General features: G+C 38.3%; 1 protein-coding gene across 4 annotated transcripts in view; it reads right to left on the bottom strand.

Annotated features, from left to right (window-relative positions):
• Window positions 1-19478, bottom strand: part of TBPL1 (TATA-box binding protein like 1) — a 39615-nt gene that overhangs the window by 3020 nt on the left and 17117 nt on the right. For 3 of the 4 annotated variants that reach the window (XM_081530696.1, XM_081530698.1, XM_081530697.1), the window contains exons 2-6: window positions 4218-4396; window positions 2666-2748; window positions 2443-2506; window positions 790-893; window positions 603-697 (exon numbers count right to left, since the gene is read on the bottom strand). In XM_081530696.1, coding sequence (XP_081386822.1) covers window positions 603-697; window positions 790-893; window positions 2443-2506; window positions 2666-2748; window positions 4218-4352 — 481 coding nt within the window. In that variant the 5' untranslated portion in view covers window positions 4353-4396. Of the gene's footprint in view, window positions 1-602; window positions 698-789; window positions 894-2442; window positions 2507-2665; window positions 2749-4217; window positions 4397-6283; window positions 6334-19478 lie in introns of all 4 variants that reach the window. The other variant, XM_081530699.1, reaches the window with a different exon arrangement.

The following is a 19478-nucleotide window of genomic DNA, read 5'->3' as shown; positions in this document are numbered from 1 at the left end:
CAACAAAGGTCCGTAGAGTCAAAGCTATGGTTTTTCCAGTAGTCCTGTACAGATGTGAGAGTTGGATCATATGGAAGGCTGAGTGTTGAAGAATTAATTGATGCTTTTGAACTGTGGTGCTGGAGAAGACTCTTGAGAGTCCCCTGGACAGCAAGGAGATCAAACCAGTCAATCCTGAATGAAATCAATTCTGAATATTCATTGGAAGGACTGATGCTGAAGCTCCAATACTTTGGTCACCTGATGTGAAGAACTGACTCATTGGAAAAGACTCTGATGCTGGGAAAGATTGAAGTCAGGAGAAGAAGGGGGCAACAGAGGATGAGATGGTTGGACAGCATCACTGACTCGATGGACATGAGTTTGAGCAAACTGTGGGAAATAGTGGAGAACAGGGAAGCCTGGCATGCTGTAGTCCATGGGGTTGCAGAGTCAGACATGACTTAGTAGCTGAACAACAACAACTGTGTTAAAAATGAAGAGACTGGCTCTCTGAGGAGGGCAGAAGGGAAAAAGCAGACTTTATCTCTATTTTGGTATGAACACCTCCTTATCTCATTCAATCCATAATTGACAAGCTTGGTTTCAATATCATAAAATACCTGTTACTGTGATACTTCCTGTTGAAAAAATCTGTAATGTAGCTCTTAGTGATTTTATCCGATAGCACACAGCAGGATGAAGTTCAGGTTCATAACTGTACCAAAAAAGCCACAATTAATATAAATATTTATAGACTGACAAGTAATTTCAAATTTGGTAAGTTATGTTGATTCTTTGAAGACCTACCTGGCATGAGGTCTATTGTTCTTTGTGAATTCTGGCAAACGGATTTCAAATGGCATGTTACACACTGCCAAAACGTTAACAACCTTAAAATCTGTAAATATTACCTTTAGGAGAGAAGTGAAACCAATGAATTATTTTGAAACTAACAAAAAACCCCTGCTCATCATGGCAATCTTAATTTTAAAGCTTAAATTATAATTCTTAAAAATAAGAGCAAACAAGATAAACAGAAACATTTAAAGCATGATTTAATATTTTAAGTTACCAGAGACTCCTTAATGCTGCAATTAAAGCGGGAAGGGTGGAGAGCTCAAAAACTTTATTAAAAAATAAACAGAGCCTGAGATAACTGCATGAATAAAATAGTACATCTGGATCTTCTGAATCTTATTTTAAGACTGTACTTTAAACGGGATATTTAATCTACCGGTATAAGAGGGAGAACAGTGAGGAAACATTAAAGCAGATTCCTCCAAAAAGAGTCAAAATGGAAAAGCTGTCACTTCAAACTCAAAAAGCAGTGGACACTGAGCTCCAAAGGCCAGACTTTTTCTTATACGCAGTAAGGTAAAATGATGTTTCTGCGAATTTAGTTAGATGTTTGCTCATTTGGGGGGATAGAATGAGGAACAGAGTGACAAAATTGTGTCTTTAACTCACTGGGATTTCTCTCAACATCTCTAATGTAATGCTAAGAAAAGAGGCTCCAAGGCTGAAAATAATGTCCTCTCAATATTAATAACTTTAGCCACTTCTACCAATATTTTAATGGTTTTACCCTGTTATCTTTTCAACTGTTCCTAGTAAAACTGCAAATCTGGATGAACTAACTATGCTCCAACTCAGCACAGGCACAAGGCAGTGAGAGAAAGTCACGAAATGTGCCCAGTGGCCCTGCCATCAGTCACGGGTCTCTACCACACTGCTGGCCAGCACCAACACCCCCACACCCCCTAGCACCTCGTGCCTGCCTAGCACCTTGCACCTCAGGGGAGACTGCAGTCATCAGAGAGAAACTTGACCCCCCAGCCCCTCCCACCCAAATCCCAAACTGCCGAGGCCCATCTCTTCAGGAACAACAGCCCTCCTTTTTCTTTTACTTACTCATCATTTCTAAGCAAGCCACCGAGTCCAGGATACACAGTCACTTTATTCAACGTTATGCCTCTAGAAATTATGTTTTATAAGGCTGACCTGCTAGAGATGGTCACCTTACAAGGCTGAGAGCCTGCTAACCAGTGTGTACGTGTCAACAGGGTCCTGCAGCTCTCGCTCATCATCCTGATACAGCAATCTTGTGATGATCAAACACAGATTGTGTGCGTGCATGTGTATATGAGAGTGTGAGTGAGAGAGAGAGAGAGAGAAGTGAAAAATGTAAGGAGTTAAAAAGCAGTTAATCTATAAGGAAACAAGTCTCTCTCTATGGGAAAGCAATTTGTGAAAAAGCCAGGATCCCATACAAACATCCACGTGGGCAAAGTCTGCCACTACATTTTTGAGCTGAAGGACAGAATTATACAACTTAAAAAAGGTCAATCATCAGAGGACTTTGAGGGGACTTCTTCAATCCATTAAACTATATATATATATTAAATTTACAGAAATAAATTTTTGGATATTTGCAGCTTGGATAGCTTTTGAAAACATTACCTGAAATCCTAGTTTCTGGAGACTACGGGCTAAACGTCTGGCACCAAATTTAGCTTCTTCTTCACTATGGTTTGAAAGAAAGAAAAAGATTATCAGTTACACAGGAAATAAATTTTATACTGAGGAACACAACAAATTGTACATGTGATTTTGTTTTCAAGTCTGGAAAAATGTCCTTCCCATGAGGGGAAAATTAAAAAATAAAAACCCAAGCAACATTTACCTTGTTGCTCCAGTGCAAATAATTTTTCCTGAGGACCAAATTGTAGCTGTAATTCTAGGCTTTCTAAGCTTCATTAATACTTTCTGCAAAAAGAAAAGAAAACCAAAATCCCAACAGCTTGGTTAATTTCCACACATGGTTCTACTCTATGTGGCCATTTTATGTTTAAATACTACTTCAAGCTTACCCAAGACTGAAATAACTGTTCTCTAAACCACCTATTCTGAAATCAAGAACCACACTGAACATAAAGAACATATTAATTCAAAAGGACATTTAATTAATAAAAAATTCAAGGCCTGTATATATCTCTCACTACATACTTGAAATCAATGTACTACAAGTACACATTCCAACTTCTCACTCCATTCACATAACTGGAATTTGCAATTTGCATGGATCCTTGGACCTGCCAAACTGTGCATGCCTTAGGAACTTGGCATAGCTGTTACTTTCATCTGGTATTCTTTTCCTTCAGTGTTCTCACTTCATTCAGGTCTCTCACCAGATGTCACCTCTACAGAGAGACCAGAATTTCCCTGACCATTTTCACCAAAACACCTATCCCTTCACCCCTCTGTGACTTCTAACCCTGCTTTTCTCTGCCTCATGGTGCTCATTACTTTCTTCTGTGTCTTACAGCTGATATGCCTATTATATATTCATGACTGATGTGCAAATCTTGAATGCAGGAGGAAGTTTGGAGCTGGAGATATAATTTTAGATTCCTTGGAAATGAAACGTACTTAAAGCTATGGATTTGGATTAAATTATCTACAGTGTGAGTGTAAATAGGTCAAGGACTAAGGTCCAAGATAACATGTGAATTTAAATTTTCACTGCAACTTTTCATTTATGGCAATATTTAATAAATGGCCATAATAAATAAAAGAGCTAAATGTTTTACTGAGTATGTAACAAAAAAGGAATTGGACATTTCTTCTTAAAACTCTTGTTACATTTTGAGTTCCTCTCTTTCTCTGTCATGTTATATTATTAAACTAGAAAGCTATTAAACCTGGGGAGACCCAATTTATCACAGGCTCAAAATAAAAGTCAAGCTAAAATACATTATAAAATTTCTTACCTAAGTGGCTGAGAAATAGAGCCTTTTCTTCACTTAGTTTTCGCTATCAGATTGTCCATCAACTCAAGATGTTAACCTTCCCAGGAATAATGACTTGTCTGCCATATGGCATGCTCAAGTTTCAATGCAGCATTAAACCTGTCCCTCTCTTTTTAGCAGATTATTTACTTCTTTTTTAAAAGTGAAGATGGCATTATTGATGAACATGAAATCTTTCATTATGACTCAATGAAATTTTTAGTTGAATTTAATTCATCTGTACTTCATTTCTAGCCTGAAGAACTAATGCAAATTTATCAAGATATACTGGCATCTAATTTTTAGAGTTTCAGCAGAGCCTTTATACCCATTCTTAATTTTTATAATATATGTATAAGGTATTGTCCTCATTGTTTACTTAGTATGTCATCCACAGCACTATAAAATTAGGCTATGTAGCACACATAACAAAAATCAGATACTTACTCCAACATCACGCTTATAAATTACGTTTGCTCCCTCTAAAGCAATTTTCCTTAAGTTCAAATGGCATCTTGTTCTAAAAACACAGACTACATTTGTAATTAGAATGTCCAATGCAACATCACTGTCTGCATCCATTGGGGTAGTTTAAAAACTTGGCTTCCAACCACGAAGATCACATCCTGAGAAATAAAAACAAATAATTAAATAATTAAACTCAAATGTTCTGTTAAAATTTTGGTCACAAGGAATCTTGAAAACTAAAATGCAAGAAGTAGATCTCTATTTTTTTATTTTTCACATGTTACTCAAATCATGTCCTTTCTTCTCCCCATGAAAAATGTCACTTTTTAAAAGATAAGGTATCATAGAAAGTCTTTGAAAATCTGAACCTAACTTTCATTCCTTAAAACCAATCAGTAACTTCTACATGCCAGGAACTTGCCAGACTTAACTCTTGCAACTTGCCTTTACAGCCACCACTTTCCAGGTGTGTCATGGCTATGGTGATTCTCCAAACACACCATGTTCAAGGGCTAGACTCTAGGTGGTCCCAATGTCCAAGCATTAATGGTACTAAAACCCACCTCATACAACTTGAAAGGGCTATATAAAGAATGACCCACTTTTTCTCTATTCCGGTAGGGCCATTGACTTTCTTAAGTTTTAAGACACAGCAATATTAATAATAACATTTATTAACAGACTTTCCTCATTTACTAGTCATTCATTAATTAATCACTTACTGAAAACCTCTACACACTGAGAAGACTGGAGAAAAACAGAAATAAGGCAAGGCCTTTTATCCTGAAGGAGCTCACCAGCCTGTGTATGTGCGGGGAAGCTCTAACAAACAACTGCTTGGCACAATATCATTTTTACCAAGATCCCAATCTTATAGAATGCATATCTTTTCAAAACAATGACAGGAATATTTCTAAAAACAAACAAAAATGAGCCCTAGTTTTTACTAAGTACATGATCTACGTCCAGCTAAAATATTTTCTCTTTGAGTATTCACATATTAAAAAATAAATAATGGTTTCTTATATAAACCTCGAATAGCCAAAGCAATCTTGAGAAAGAAGAATGGAGCTGGAGGAATCAACCTGCCTGACTTCAGGCTCTACTACAAAGCCACAGTCATCAAGACAGTATGGTACTGGCACAAAGATAGAAATATAGATCAATGGAACAAAATAGAAAGCCCAGAGATAAATCCACGCACCTATGGACACCTTATCTTCGACAAAGGAGGCAAGAATATACAATGGAGAAAAGACAATCTCTTTAACAAGTGGTGCTGGGAAAACTGGTCAACCACTTGTAAAAGAATGAAATTAGAACACTTTCTAGCACCCTACACAAAAATAAACTCAAAATGGATTAAAGATCTAAACGTAAGACCAGAAACTATAAAACTCCTAGAGGAAAACACAGGCAAAACACTCTCCGACATAAATCACAGCAGGATCCTCCATGACCCACCTCCCAGAATATTGGAAATAAAAGCAAAAATAAACAAATGGGACCTAATTAAAATTAAAAGCTTTTCCACAACAAAGGAAACTATAAGCAAGGTGAAAAGACAGCCTTCAGAATGGGAGAAAATAGTAGCTAACGAAGCAACAGACAAACAATTAATCTCAAAAATATACAAGCAACTCCTGCAGCTGAATTCCAGAAAAATAAACGACCCAATCAAAAAATGGGCCAAAGAACTAAAGACACTTCTCCAAAGAAGACATACAGATGGCTAACAAACACATGAAAAGATGCTCCACATCACTCATTATCAGAGAAATGTAAATCAAAACCACAATGAGGTACCATTTCACACCAGTCAGAATGGCTGCTATCCAAAAGTCTACAAGCAATAAATGCTGGAGAGGGTGTGGAGAAAAGGGAACCCTCTTACACTGTTGGTGGGAATGCAAACTAATACAGCCACTATGGAAAGCAGTATGGAGATTCCTTAAAAAACTGGGAATAGAACTGCCATATGACCCAGCAATCCCACTGCTGGGCATACACACCGAGGAAACCAGAATTGAAAGAGACGTGTGTACCTCAATGTTCATTGCAGCACTGTTTACAATAGCCAGGACATGGAAGCAACCTAGATGCCCATCAGCAGACGAATGGATAAGGAAGCTGTAGTACATATACACAATGGAATATTACTCAGCCATTAAAAAGAATACATTTGAATCAGTTCTATTGAGATGGATGAAACTGGAGCCCATTATACAGAGTGAAGTAAGCCAGAAAGAAAAACACCAATACAGTATACTAATGTATATATATGGAATTTGAAAGATGGTAACGATAACCCTATATGTGAGACAGAATAATAGACACAGATGCATAGAACAGTCTTATGGACTCTGAGGGAGAAGGTGAGGGTGGGACGTTCTGAGAGAACAGCATTGAAACATGTATATTATCATATGTGAAACAGAACACCATTCCAGGTTCGATGCATGAGACAAATGCTCAGGGCTGGGGCAATGGGATGACCCAGAGGGATGGGATGGGGAGGGAGGAGGGAGGGGGGTTCAGGATGGGGAACACATGTAAACCCATGGCTGATTCATGTCAATGTATGGCAAAAACCACTACAATATTGTAAAGTAATTAGCCCCCAACTAAAATAGATAAATTTATTAAAAAAAAATTAAAAAAAAAATTAAAAAAAGTAATGGTAATTCAGTTGACCTACCCCACAAAGAAAAAAATCAGAAAATAGTAACAATGCTATTATAATTATCTTTATGATTCCTTGAAGCATAATATGAAAAAGAACTAGTATTCTTTATAAGGATTCAAATTATTATATGACTAAAAAATGAAGCCAAGAGTCCAAGTAAAAAAAAGATTCTACCTTGTTTTTCTGCCTTTTAGTTTCTGGTAGGACACAATGAGAAGTCAGGTGGAGACTTTTAGCATCTCTGTAGGAATATACAGCATTGAACTCTGTATATCATTTGAACCTCAACTTCATTCTATTTTCTTTCTTATATTTAGTTCAATCTACCTATCTTTTTGTTTTTCTGTTCTTCGTGTTTGAGCAACCTCAAATGATTCTTGGGTACAAGAGGCGGGGACAGGGGTGGCAGTGTCGTCTGAGGGATAGATATATAGGTGGACAGATTAATAAACAGAGGACAGAAGCAGTTATCAGTGGAGATCTTTAAGTGCACACTCAACATTCGACTCACCATAGACTATTCTGAGGACTCAGGCCAATTATACAATCTATCTGTGTGTCTTGGTTTTCTCACCTATGACATGACATGGACAGTGCCTAACAGATAGTACCATGGGAATTATATAAAATGTATGAAAAGTACTTAACACATATACTTGGAAAATAGTAACACAAAAAATAACAGTGATTAGGGGTAAAAGTTTAAGTCCAAGTCCACAGGTAGAGTAGAGATATCGTAGCATCACTTTCCATGATTATATCATAACCCAGATATTGCTCCACTTGTTACTTTCGTATTAGAACTCGGAAATAACTGTGAGGCAGAGGCTCCTGGCTGTTCACCCCAACACCCATTTCACTCCTCCTTCACAATGAACAGAACCCAGATGTCTAGCTGGATACCTTGTGGCAGGAAAAAAAAAAAATTTTATACATTTTAGCCTCCCTGGCAACAGACATATCCCAAGAGGACACAAGCTCTGTACTGTCAAAGAAATGTAAAACAATATGGCTTCATGACTTTTGAGAAGTCTGCTTAGAGGGACCAAATTAACCAGAAGACTCTTTTGTCTTTCTGCTCTTCTTCATTCTTGCTGGATGGAGTCTGGATGTGAGAGCTGGAGCTCAAGAAGCCATTCAGGATCATGATATGGGTACGGAAGAATAGTAAGACAGAAGAAGCTGGTGACCCTGATATTGTGAAACTCCTTATCATCCCCATCACTTTCTAATTCTAGACTTTATGAACATGAAGGGAAAATCAATTTCTACTTTAAGCCCTCATGGGGGACTTTAGCTATATGCAGCCAAATCTAATCCAAACTGATACACATCCCATGATAAGAGGCCAGAAAAAGTATAACTTAAAAAAGAAATTACATATGAAGGAACTATGTTGAATTTACCACCTCACACAGACTTTTTACATCAAACAAGCTAAAACAAATGATTCCGATCTCCTACTCTGAGTATTAACTGCTGAACTGTCTGGAAAGACTACAAGGATAATATACAAGGTAAAAATAAGTCAAGAAAGAAGGGGGAAAGCAACCTTTGAGAATGCAAAGAAGCCTTGAAATTTATTAAAATTTGATGATTGTTTTCATACATCAGCAACTTAAAATCTAAAAATGAAGTTATGGGCATAGATAAGTTAGGAAGTATTCATATTTTAGACGAGCAACCTAGCAAACAGTCTCAGAAGATATATCATTGATTTAAGGGGTTTTAAATCAAGGATAAAATATGAGAAAGTCATTACTAAGGAAAACAAAGAGGCAGGCATACTACATGAAAACCCCAGATTTTTAAAGCAGTACTAAAAAAAGATCCATTTGCAAACAGTTTATCTTGTAAAACAAGAATAGTACTGAGTATTAAAAAGATTCACTTCTTACAGCTAAGCATACTTCATATCACTTTTAAATAGGATAATTCAAATGGCAATCAAATGAAAGAGACAAATCTCAATTTCTACAGAGCATCTACAGCCTATCACAGTCCTTCCAATTCTGAGTGAAGCTAAAATCATTTACCAATGTGTGAAAAATTCTACCTGAGTAAACTTAACTCTCAGCATTAAAGAGGAATAAATTGATTACCTCTAAAACTAGTTCAAAAGGCTTACATTATTCCTAAAACATACACATAACTTTTTTTTATTAATTTCAATCACTCCAGATGGTGACTGCAGCCATGAAATTAAAAGATGCTTGCTCCTTGGAAGAAAAGCTATGACAAACCTAGACAGCATATTAAAAAGCAGACACATCACTTTGCCTACAAAGCTCTATATAGTCAAAGCTATGGTTTTTCCAGTATGGAATGGATGTGTATGGATGTGAGAGTTGGATGTGAAGAAAGCTGAGCGCCGAAGAATTGATGCTTTTGAACTGTGGTGTTGGAGAAGACTCTTGAGAGACCCTTGGACTGCAAGGAGATCCAACCAGTCAATCCTAAAGGAATTCAGTCCTGTATATTCATCCTAAAGGAGATCAGTCCTGGGTGTTCACTGGAAGGACTGATGTTGAAGCTGAAACTCCAACACTTTGGCCACCTGAAGTGAAGAACTGACTCATCTGAAAAGAGCCTGATGCTGGGAAAGATTGAAGGCAGGAGGAGAAGGGGACGACAGAGGATGAGATGGTTAGATGGCATCACTGACTTGATGGACATGAGTTTGAGCAAGCTCCAGGGATTGGTGATGGACAGGGAAGCCTGGTGGGCTGTAGTCCATGGGGTTGCAAAGAGTTGGACATGACTGAGCAACTGAACTGAATTTACTGTTTAACTGAAGGATAATTGCTTTACAGAATTTTGTTGTTTTCTGTTAAACCTTAACATGAATCAGCCATAGGTATACACATGTCCCCTCCCTCATGAACCTCCCTCCCATATCTCTCCCCATCCCACCCCTCTGGTTTATACAGAGCCCTGTTTGAGTTCCCTGACACATATAGCAAATTCCCATTGGCTATCTATTTTACATATCGTAATGTAAGTTTCCCTGTTACTCTCTCCATACATCTCACCCTCTCTTCCCCTCTCCCCATGCCCATAAGTCAGTTCTCTATATCTGTTTTACCACTGCTTCCCTGCAAATAAATTCTTTGGTACCGTTTTTCTAGATTTCATATATATGCATTAGTATATGATATTTATCTTTCTCTTTCTGATTCTGTATAATAGGCTCTAGGTTCATCCACCTCATTGGAACTGACTCAACAGTGTTCTTTTTTACGGCTGAGTAATATTCCATTGTGATATGTACCACTACTTTTTTATCCATTCATCTGTTGGTGGACATCTAGGTTGCTTCCATGTTCTAGCTATTGTAAATAGTGCTGCAACGAACACTGAGGTCACGTGTCTTTTTCAACTTTGGTTTCCTCAGGGTATATGCTTAGGAGTGGGATTGCTGGGTCATATGGTGGCAAGGTGGGGGGCACTGAGTGCAGCAGAGCATGCACGGGACCTTTTGAAGGAGGTTGCTATTATCTTCATTATCTCCACCATAGTTGTCCCTCAGGTCAAACAACAGGGAGGGAACACAGCCTTGCTCATCAACAGAAAACTAGATTAAAGATTTACTGAGCATGGCCCTGCCCATCAGAACAAGACCCAGTTATCCCGTCAGTCTCTCCCATCAGGAAGCTTCCATAAGCCTCTTTATCCATCATAGGGGAGACAGAATGAAAATCACAATCACAGAAAACTAATCAAACTGATCACATGGACCACAGCCTTGTCTAATTCAATGAAACCATGAGCCATGCCATGTAGGGCCACCCAAGATGGATGGTCATGCTGGAGAGTTCTGACAAAATGTGATCCACTGGAGAAGGGAATGGCAAACCGCTTCAGTATTCTTGCCTTGAGAACCCCACGAACAGTATGAAAAGGCAAAAAGATAGGACACTGAAAGATAAACTCCCCAGGTCGGAAGGTGCCCAATATGCTACTAGAGAACAGTGGAGAAATAACTCCAGAAAGAATGAAGAGACAGAGCTAAAGCAAAAACACCCAGTTGTGGATGTGACTGGTGATGGAAGTAAAGTCCAATGCTGCAAAGAACAACACTGCATAGGAACCTGGAATGTTAGGTCCATGAATCAAGACAAATTGGAAGGGGTCAAACAGGAGACGGCAAGAGTGAACATTGACATTTTAGGAATTAGTGAGCTAAAATGGACTGGAATGGGTGAATTTAACTCAGATGACCATTATACCTACTACTGCGGGCAAGAATCCCCTAGAAGAAATGGAGTAGCCATCATAGTTATAAAAAAAAAGAGTCCAAAATGCAGTACTTGGGTGCAATCTCAAAAATGACAGAATGATCTCTGTTTGTTTCCAAGGCAAACCATTCAATATTACAGTAATCCAAATCTAGGCCCCAACCAGTAATGCTGAAGAAGCTGAAGCTGAATGGTTCTATGAAGACCTATAAGACCTTCTAGAACTAACATCAAAAAAGGATGTCCTCTTCATCATAGGGGACTGGAATGCAAAAGCTGGAAGTCAAGAAATACCTGGAGTAACAGGCAAATTTGGCCTTGGAGGACAGAATGAAGCAGGGAAAAGGCTAACAGAGTTTTTCCCAAGAGAACCCACTGGCCATAGCAAATACCCTCTTCCAACAACACAAGAGAAGACTCTACACATGGACATCACCAGATGATCAATACCAAAATCAGATTGACTATATTCTTTGCAGCCAAAGATGGAGAAGCTCTATACAGCCAGCAAAAACAAGACCGGGAGCTGACTGTGGCTCAGACCATGAACTCCTTATTGCAAAATTCTGACTTAAATTGAACAAAGTAGGGAAACCACTAGACCATTCAAGTATGACTTAAATCAAATCCCTTACGATTATACAGTGGAAGTGACATATAGATACAAGGGATTAGATCTGCTAGACAGAGTGCCTGAAGAACTATGGACGGAGGTTGGTGATACTGTACAAGAGACAGTGATCAAGACCATCCCCAAGAAAAAGAAATGCAAGAAGGCAAAATTGCTGTCTAAAGAGCCTTACAAATAGCTGAGAAAAGAAGAGAAGCTAAAGGCAAAGAAGAAAAGGAAAGATATATCCATTTGAATGCAGAGTTCCAAAGAATAGCAAGGAGAGATAAGAAAGCCTTCCTCAGTGATCAATGCAAAGAAATAGAGGAAAATAACAGAATGGGAAAGACTAGAGATCTCTTCAAGAAAATCAGAGATACCAAGGGAAGATTTTACGCAAAGATGGGCACAATAAAGGAAAGAAACAGCATGGGCCTAACAGAAGCAGAAGATATTAAGAAGAGGTGACAAGAATACACAGAAGAACTGTCCAAAAAAGATATTCATGACCCAGATAACCATGATGGTGTGATCACTCATCTAGAGCCAGACATCCTGGAATGCGAAGCCAAGTGGGCCTTAGGAAGCATCACTATGAACAAAGCTAGTGGAGGTGATGGAATTTCAGCTGAGCTATTTCAAATTTTAAAAGATGATGCTGTGAAAGTGCTATACTCAATACGTCAGCAAATTTGGAAAACTCAGCAGTGTGCACAGGACTGGAAAAGGTCAGTTTTCATTCCATTCCCAAAGAAAGGCAATGCTGAAGAATGCTCAAACTACTGCACAATTGCACTCATCTTACACACTAGGAAAGTAATGCTCAAAATCCTCCAAGCCAGGCTTCAACAGTACGTGAACCGTGAACTTCCAGATGTTCAGGCCAGATTTAGAAGAGGTAAAGGAACCAGAGATCAAATTGCCAACATCCGTTGGACAACATATAAAGTAAGAGAGTTCCAGAAAAATACCTACTTCTGCTTTGTTGACTACACCAAAGCCTTTGACTGTGTGGATCACAACAAACTGTGAAAAATTCTTAAAGAGATTGGAATACCAGACCTGCCTGGTGTTTACCTGTCTCCTGAAAAATCTGTATGCAGGTCAAGCAGCAACAGTTAGAACTGGACATGGAACAACAGACTGGTTCCAAATTGGGAAAGGAGTACATCAAGGCTGTATATTGTCACCCTGCTTATTTAACTTATATGCAGAGTACATAATGTGAAATGCCAGGCTGGATGAAGCACAAGCTGGAATCAAGACTTCCGGGAGAAATATCAATAACCTCAGATATGCAGATGACACCACTCATGGCAGAAAGCAAAGAACTAAAGAGCCTTTTGATGAAAGCGAATCAGGAGAGTGAAAAAGTTGGCTTAAAACTCAACATTCAGAAAAGTAAGATCATGGCATCTCATCCCATTACTTCATGGCAATTAGATGCAGAAACAATGGAAACAGTGAGTGACTTTATTTTTTTGGGCTCCAAAATCACTGCAGATGGTGACTGCAGCCATGAAATTCAAAGACACTTGCTCCTTGGAAGAAAAGCTATGACAAAACTAGACAGCATATTAAAAAGCAGAGACATTACTTTGCCAACAAAGATCTGTCTGGTCAAAGCTCTGGTTTTTCCAGTAGTCACGTATGGCTGTGAGAGTTGGACTATAAAGAAATGAACTGTGGTGTTGGAGAAGACTCTGGAGAGTCCCTTGGACCACAAGGAGATCCAACCAGTCAATCCTAAAGAAAATCAGTCCTGAATATTCATTGGAAAGATTGATGCTGAAGCTGAAGCTCCACTACTTTGGCCACCTGATGCAAAGAGCTTACTCATTGGAAAAGACCCTGATTCTGGGAAAGACTGAAGGTAGGAGGAGAAGGGGACAACAGAGGAGGAGATGGTTGGATGGCATCACCGACTTGAAGGACATGAGTTTGAGTAAGCTCCGGCAGCTGGTGATGGACAGGGAGGCCTGGCATGCTGCAGTCCATGGGGTCACAAAGAGTCGGACACGACTGAGTGACTGAAGTGAACTGAACCGATGGTGGTTTCTGCCTTATGGCAGAAAGCGAAGAAGAATTAAAGAGCCTCTTGATGAAAGTGAAAGAGGAGTGTGAAAAAGCTGGCTTAAAACTCAACATTCAGAAAACAAAGATCATGGCATCCAGTCCTGTCACTTCATGGTAAATAGATGGGGAAACAATGGAAACAGTGAGACTTTATTTTCATGGGCTCCAAAATCACTTCAGATAATGACTGCAGCCATGAATTCAGATACTTGCTCCTTGAAGAAAAGCTATTGACAAACCTAGACAGCATATTAAGAAGCAGAGACATTACTTTCCCAACAAAGGTCCATCTAGTCAAAGCCATGGTTTTTCCAGTAGTCATTTATGGATGTGAGAGTTGGACTATAAAGAAAGTTGAGCATCGAAGAACTGATGCTTTTAAACTGTGGTGTTGGAAAAGACTCTTGAGAGTCCCTTGGACTGCAAGGAGATCCAACCAGTCAATCCTAAAGGAAATCAGTCCTAAATATTCTTTGGAAGGACTGATTTTGATGCTGAAACTCCAATTCTTTGACCACCTGATGTGAAGAACTAACTCATTCAAAAAGACCCTGATTCTGGGAAAGATTGAAAGTGGGATGAAAAGGGGACGACAGAGGATGAGATGATTGGATGGCATCACCGACTTGATGGACATGAGTTTGAGTAAGTTCTCGGAGTTGGTGATGGACAGGGAAGCCTGGCGTGCTGCAGCCCTGGGGTCACAAAGAGTCGGAAACGTCTGAGCGACTGAATTGAACTGAACTGATGGCGGTTTTATTCCTAGGTTTTTTAAGGAATCTCTATACCATCTTCCATAGTGGCTGTATCAATTTACATTCCCATCAACAAGTGCAAGAGGGTTCCCTTTTCTCCACACTCTCTTCAGTATTTATTGTTTGTAGACTTTTTGATGATGGCCATTCTGACCAGTATGAGGTGATATCCCATTGCAGTCTTGATTTACATTTCTCTAATAATGAGTGATATTTAGCATCTATCTTTTCATGTGTTTGTTAGCCACCTGTATGTCTTCTTTGGAGAAATGTCTGTTAGGTCTCTTTCCCACTTTTTGATTGGGTTGTTTGTTTTTCTGGTCTTGAGTTGTATGAGCTGCTTGTGTATTTTGGAAATGAATCCTTGTCGGTTGTTTTATCTGCTGTTCGTATCTCCCATTCTGAGGGCTGTCTGTTCACCTTGCTTATTGTTTCCTTTGCTGTGCAAAAGCTTTTAAGTTGAATCAGGTCCCACTTGTTCACTTTAAAACATACCCATAACTTTTAAAACACAGTTTAAACACACACATACACAGTTACAGCTATAAAAAAAGATGGGGAGAATTAATTCCCAGTAGGGGAGAAATAGTTCAAATTGCTTGTAACTATTTTACCTATAGTTCCCTATGGTACCTTTAAGTTCCCTGATAGCTCAGACAGTAAAGCATCTGCCTACATTGTGGGAGACCTGGGTTCGATCCCTGGGTCAGGAAGATCCTCTGGAGAAGGAGATGGCAACCCACTCCAGTACTCTTGCTTGGAAAATCCCATGGATGGAGAAGCATGGTAGGCTACAGTCCATGGGGTCGCAAAGAGTCGGACATGACTGAGCAACTTCACTTTTCATGGTACCTATAGTTAAACATTTGGATCATTTATTTCACTTAATATATTCTGAAGGTTAATGACTACATCTTAAAGTCACATCCATGACTTGGCACCATATCTCGTACATAGTAAATGTTCTATTACTATTTGGTGAATAAATGCTAGAAAATCCAACAGTTTAATCTTCAGTTTAAATTAAAATTCTCATTAGCTAGAAGCCCAAACTACTATTTTTTTAATACTGGGTATGGAAAAATAAAAAAAACAAAAAGCAAAACTAAAAGCGCTTGAAGAAAGTGCTTGAGGTCAAGTCCAGCCTGCTTTAAAGTCAAAATGGAACCATGAAGTTAGCAGCAAAATGAATCCAAAGCAGAGTGAGGGCCACTAGTCTACTAAATGTCAAAATTGAGGTAAACTAAACTATTACCATTATTATTAAAGAAAAGCAACATGTAACAGAAAGAAAAAAAAAACAACAACAACTAAAAGCAAGCCTGAAACTTCACTTCCAAAGCCACTTATTTTCATTTAAATGAAGAAGAGCCAAGAGTCTTTTTCTTCCCTACATGCCCCTTAATATCCATGAAAATACATATGCAGTGTTCTTTACTATATTTCATGACGGCTCACACATTTAAAACTTTTAAACTTGTTTGTATGCATCCAAGGGAAACATGTTTCAGCAACTCCACAAAAAAAGAATAGCATTTTAAGGTGGCATTTAAATTTACAAAGCTGTTTAGCCTGCTAACACTATCGCACAAATTACTTAAGACAACATAAATAGCAAAAACAAACATTTATGTTCCTATCACCCAGCTTAAAAAATATAATTTACAATACAGTGGATGTCTCCCCTCCTGCTCTTCTCCTAGATAAGGTCCTCCTCATTCCTTTCCTCTGGAGAAAACCTCTATTCTCGCTGAACTGTTGTTTTATCATTCTCATATGTTCCTCTTAAAGTTATGACATACACATTATATCCTTGAACCCAATAAGTCATTAAAAAAATACATTAACGGATTTGGCTTGCTAATACTTCATTTTGGATTAATATATCTATTTTTGTAAGCAGAATCTGTCTATAATCCTTTCTTGGACTTTATCTGGTTTGAGTATCATGGTGATACCAGACTTACTAGACAAGTTAGGTTGCTTTCTTCTTAAAAAAAAAAAAAAAAAATCGCTGGAAGACAGTTTTAGAAGACCTCATTTGAAAACTGTCTTGACCTGTTTCTTGTTTCCTTTGTGGGTTTTAAAAGATTAATTCAATTTAAGGGTTTTAAGACATTTGATGTCTTCTATTTCTTCCTTGATCAGTTTTCCCAAATTAAATTTTCTTGGGGAATTTTCCATTTCTTCTAAAATTTAACATTTTATGGCATATAATTTTTTGTGGTTTTCCTACAAATTTTAAAAACTCAACTTCAGTATACTTATCTCTTCATCATAGTCATTTATCCCTGCTTTTTTATTTCTATCATCAATCTTGCTGAAAAGTTTTTCTATTTTTTGTTTGTTCAAAAGACAAACTATTGGTAGTTAGTTTGAGCCTCTTTATTAAATTTTTTTTTTTTTTTTGCCTTATGTTCTTCCTTCTACAGATCTACTCTTTTCTTGATTTCTTATATTGGAAAGTAAGCTGGATGCTTAATATGTCAGTTTTGAACTTTTTCTCTCTTCTTGTATGAGCATTTAGAGCAATGATAACCAAGTGCATTCAGTATATCTGAAGTTGGATATATAATGTTTTCACTATCCCTTGATTCTAACAGTAGTTACATTTCCATTATTATTTTTCTTAAGACTACTTATTTATAAATTCTTTATCTTTAGACATATATAGCTTTTAAAATCACTAGCAATGAGGAAGTGCTAGCTTAAAAGAATGAGATACCACTACTCATACTGGTAAACATCAAACATCGCTGATGAATGCATCTTGAGAAATTATTCAATTGAGCAAAGTATAAATAAAGATGATATACTGCAGTTTTGTTAGTAGCAGAAACCTACGTGCCAATGCAGAAAGGGTTGGTTAAATAAAGTATGGCAGTCTAATACAACAGACAACTAAACTGACTTTATAAATTATAACTACATGGATACAGACAGAGGTTCATAATGTGAAAACAAACATACATTTGATACAGTTCATTTTGGTTTATATATCTACATATGTACTAAAAATGCCAAAATGTTAATAATTATTCTATTCTGAGAACTGGCAACAGGGTGACTTTGGTAATTTCCCCACTGTCCAAGGCCTAATATTAAGACATGATTTAACAAGGTGTTTTGTCCTGTTTCTCAAGTAAATGCCAAATATGAGTTTGTCAAGTGTTTCCTTCTAATAAAAAGCAAAGTTGAAAGTTGAAGCTGTCCTGCTTCAGGAAATAATAGGACGGAGTATCTTCCGTTCACGGGATCGCTAAGAGTCGGACATGACTGAGCGACTTCACTTTCCCTTTTCACTTTCATGCATTGGAGAAGGAAATGGCAACCCACTCCAGTGTTCTTGCCTGGAGAATCCCAGGGACAGTGGAGCCTGGTGGGCTGCCGTCTATGGGGTCGCACAGAGTCAGACACGACTGAAGTGACTTAGCAGCAGCAGCAGCAGCATTGAGTTGAAGCAGATTTTTGTGGACAAATTAGGTCCTCCTGGTGGTATTGCAACTGCAACCTTAAAGCATCAACTGGAAAACATCGCCACCTCCTGGTTTTTAAGACAAATTACATCCAACACTATTACATTTAAAATTTGCCACACAAGGAAAGAAGGAAATGGCAACCCACTCCAGTCAGTGTTCTTGTCTGGAAATGCCATAGACATGAGGGAACCTGGTGGGCTGCTACAGTCCATGGGGTCGCAAAAGAGTCAGACATGACTTAGCAACTGAGCACACCAGGAAAGATATTTTAAACTAAAAGGGCACAACAAACATTGTTATGAAAACAAAGCAAAAATAACCCTAAAATCTAACTAAAAGCCAAAAGAAAAAAGTAAAATAAAACTGAGAATACAGAAAAGTAGGTTCTGGCTACTGTTAAGTGTACTTAAGTTGCATCTGAGGATATGGTGGGTGGGTCCTCAAAGGTTTACCCACAGAACTACTCTCCATGATTTGAGAAATGGCACAGAGACAAAGACTGGATACAGTCCAGTTGCAAACACAGTGAGAGCCCAGGTGCTGTCCTAGGGATGGTTCTTTTCTACAAACAAGACATGCCATCCAAACTAACTGCATATTCTTTATAAAGTTTCCAAAATAGCAGTTTAGGAAAGAGACGTTTTATGTTTCTGATTCCAACAGGTTACTTGACCATCTCTCAATATACACCTATGACCGAGATGGAGAAAGGCTAATATTTTGCCTTTTACAAAGAGGGTCTTCTTTCACATAGGTTTAATGTTAATAGTACGGCACAAACCTTATACAAGAGGGTGCCTAGTGTTCACATTTAGGTATGTGACACTGGGTAAGTTACCTAACCTCTCTCTTAAGTCCTAATTTTCTGTTCTGAAAAATTGGTGATAATATCATCGTATCTCCCAGGGTGTTTTTAAGGAGTAAGAACTAATTATCTGTGTCAAGTACACAGCATACAGCGTGTATTCACTAAATGGTAACTATTACCATTTAATGGATTCACAGGTAGAATGTTGTAACCAGATGGTATTAATGAACTGACACAGAACTTGAGAACAACCATATTGATAGGAAAAAAAAAAACCAGACAATAATAAGTTAGGTAGGGGTCAGCAAAGTAACAACCAATGGGCCAGGTCCTGATCTGTTTTTTTTAAAAAAAGTCTTACTGAAACATAGCCATGCTCATGTGTTTACTTAATGACTATGTGGCAGAGCTGAGCAGTTGTTAAAGTGAAAGTGAAAGGCACTCAGTTCAGTTCAGTTGCTCAGTCGTGTCTGACTCTTTGCGACCCCATGAATCAGAGCACGCTAGGCCTCCCTGTCCATCATCAACTCCCGGAGTTGACCCAAACTCATGCACTCAGTGGTGTCTGAATCTTTGCAACCCCATGGA

This window comes from Giraffa tippelskirchi, chromosome 9, assembly GCF_054371585.1.
Source record: "Giraffa tippelskirchi isolate mGirTip1 chromosome 9, T2T-mGirTip1v1.2.pri, whole genome shotgun sequence".
NCBI classification, from domain to species: domain Eukaryota; kingdom Metazoa; phylum Chordata; class Mammalia; order Artiodactyla; family Giraffidae; genus Giraffa; species Giraffa tippelskirchi.
The sequence above is the reverse complement of the archived record's forward strand: the minus strand, read 5'-3'. Positions and strand labels throughout refer to the sequence as shown.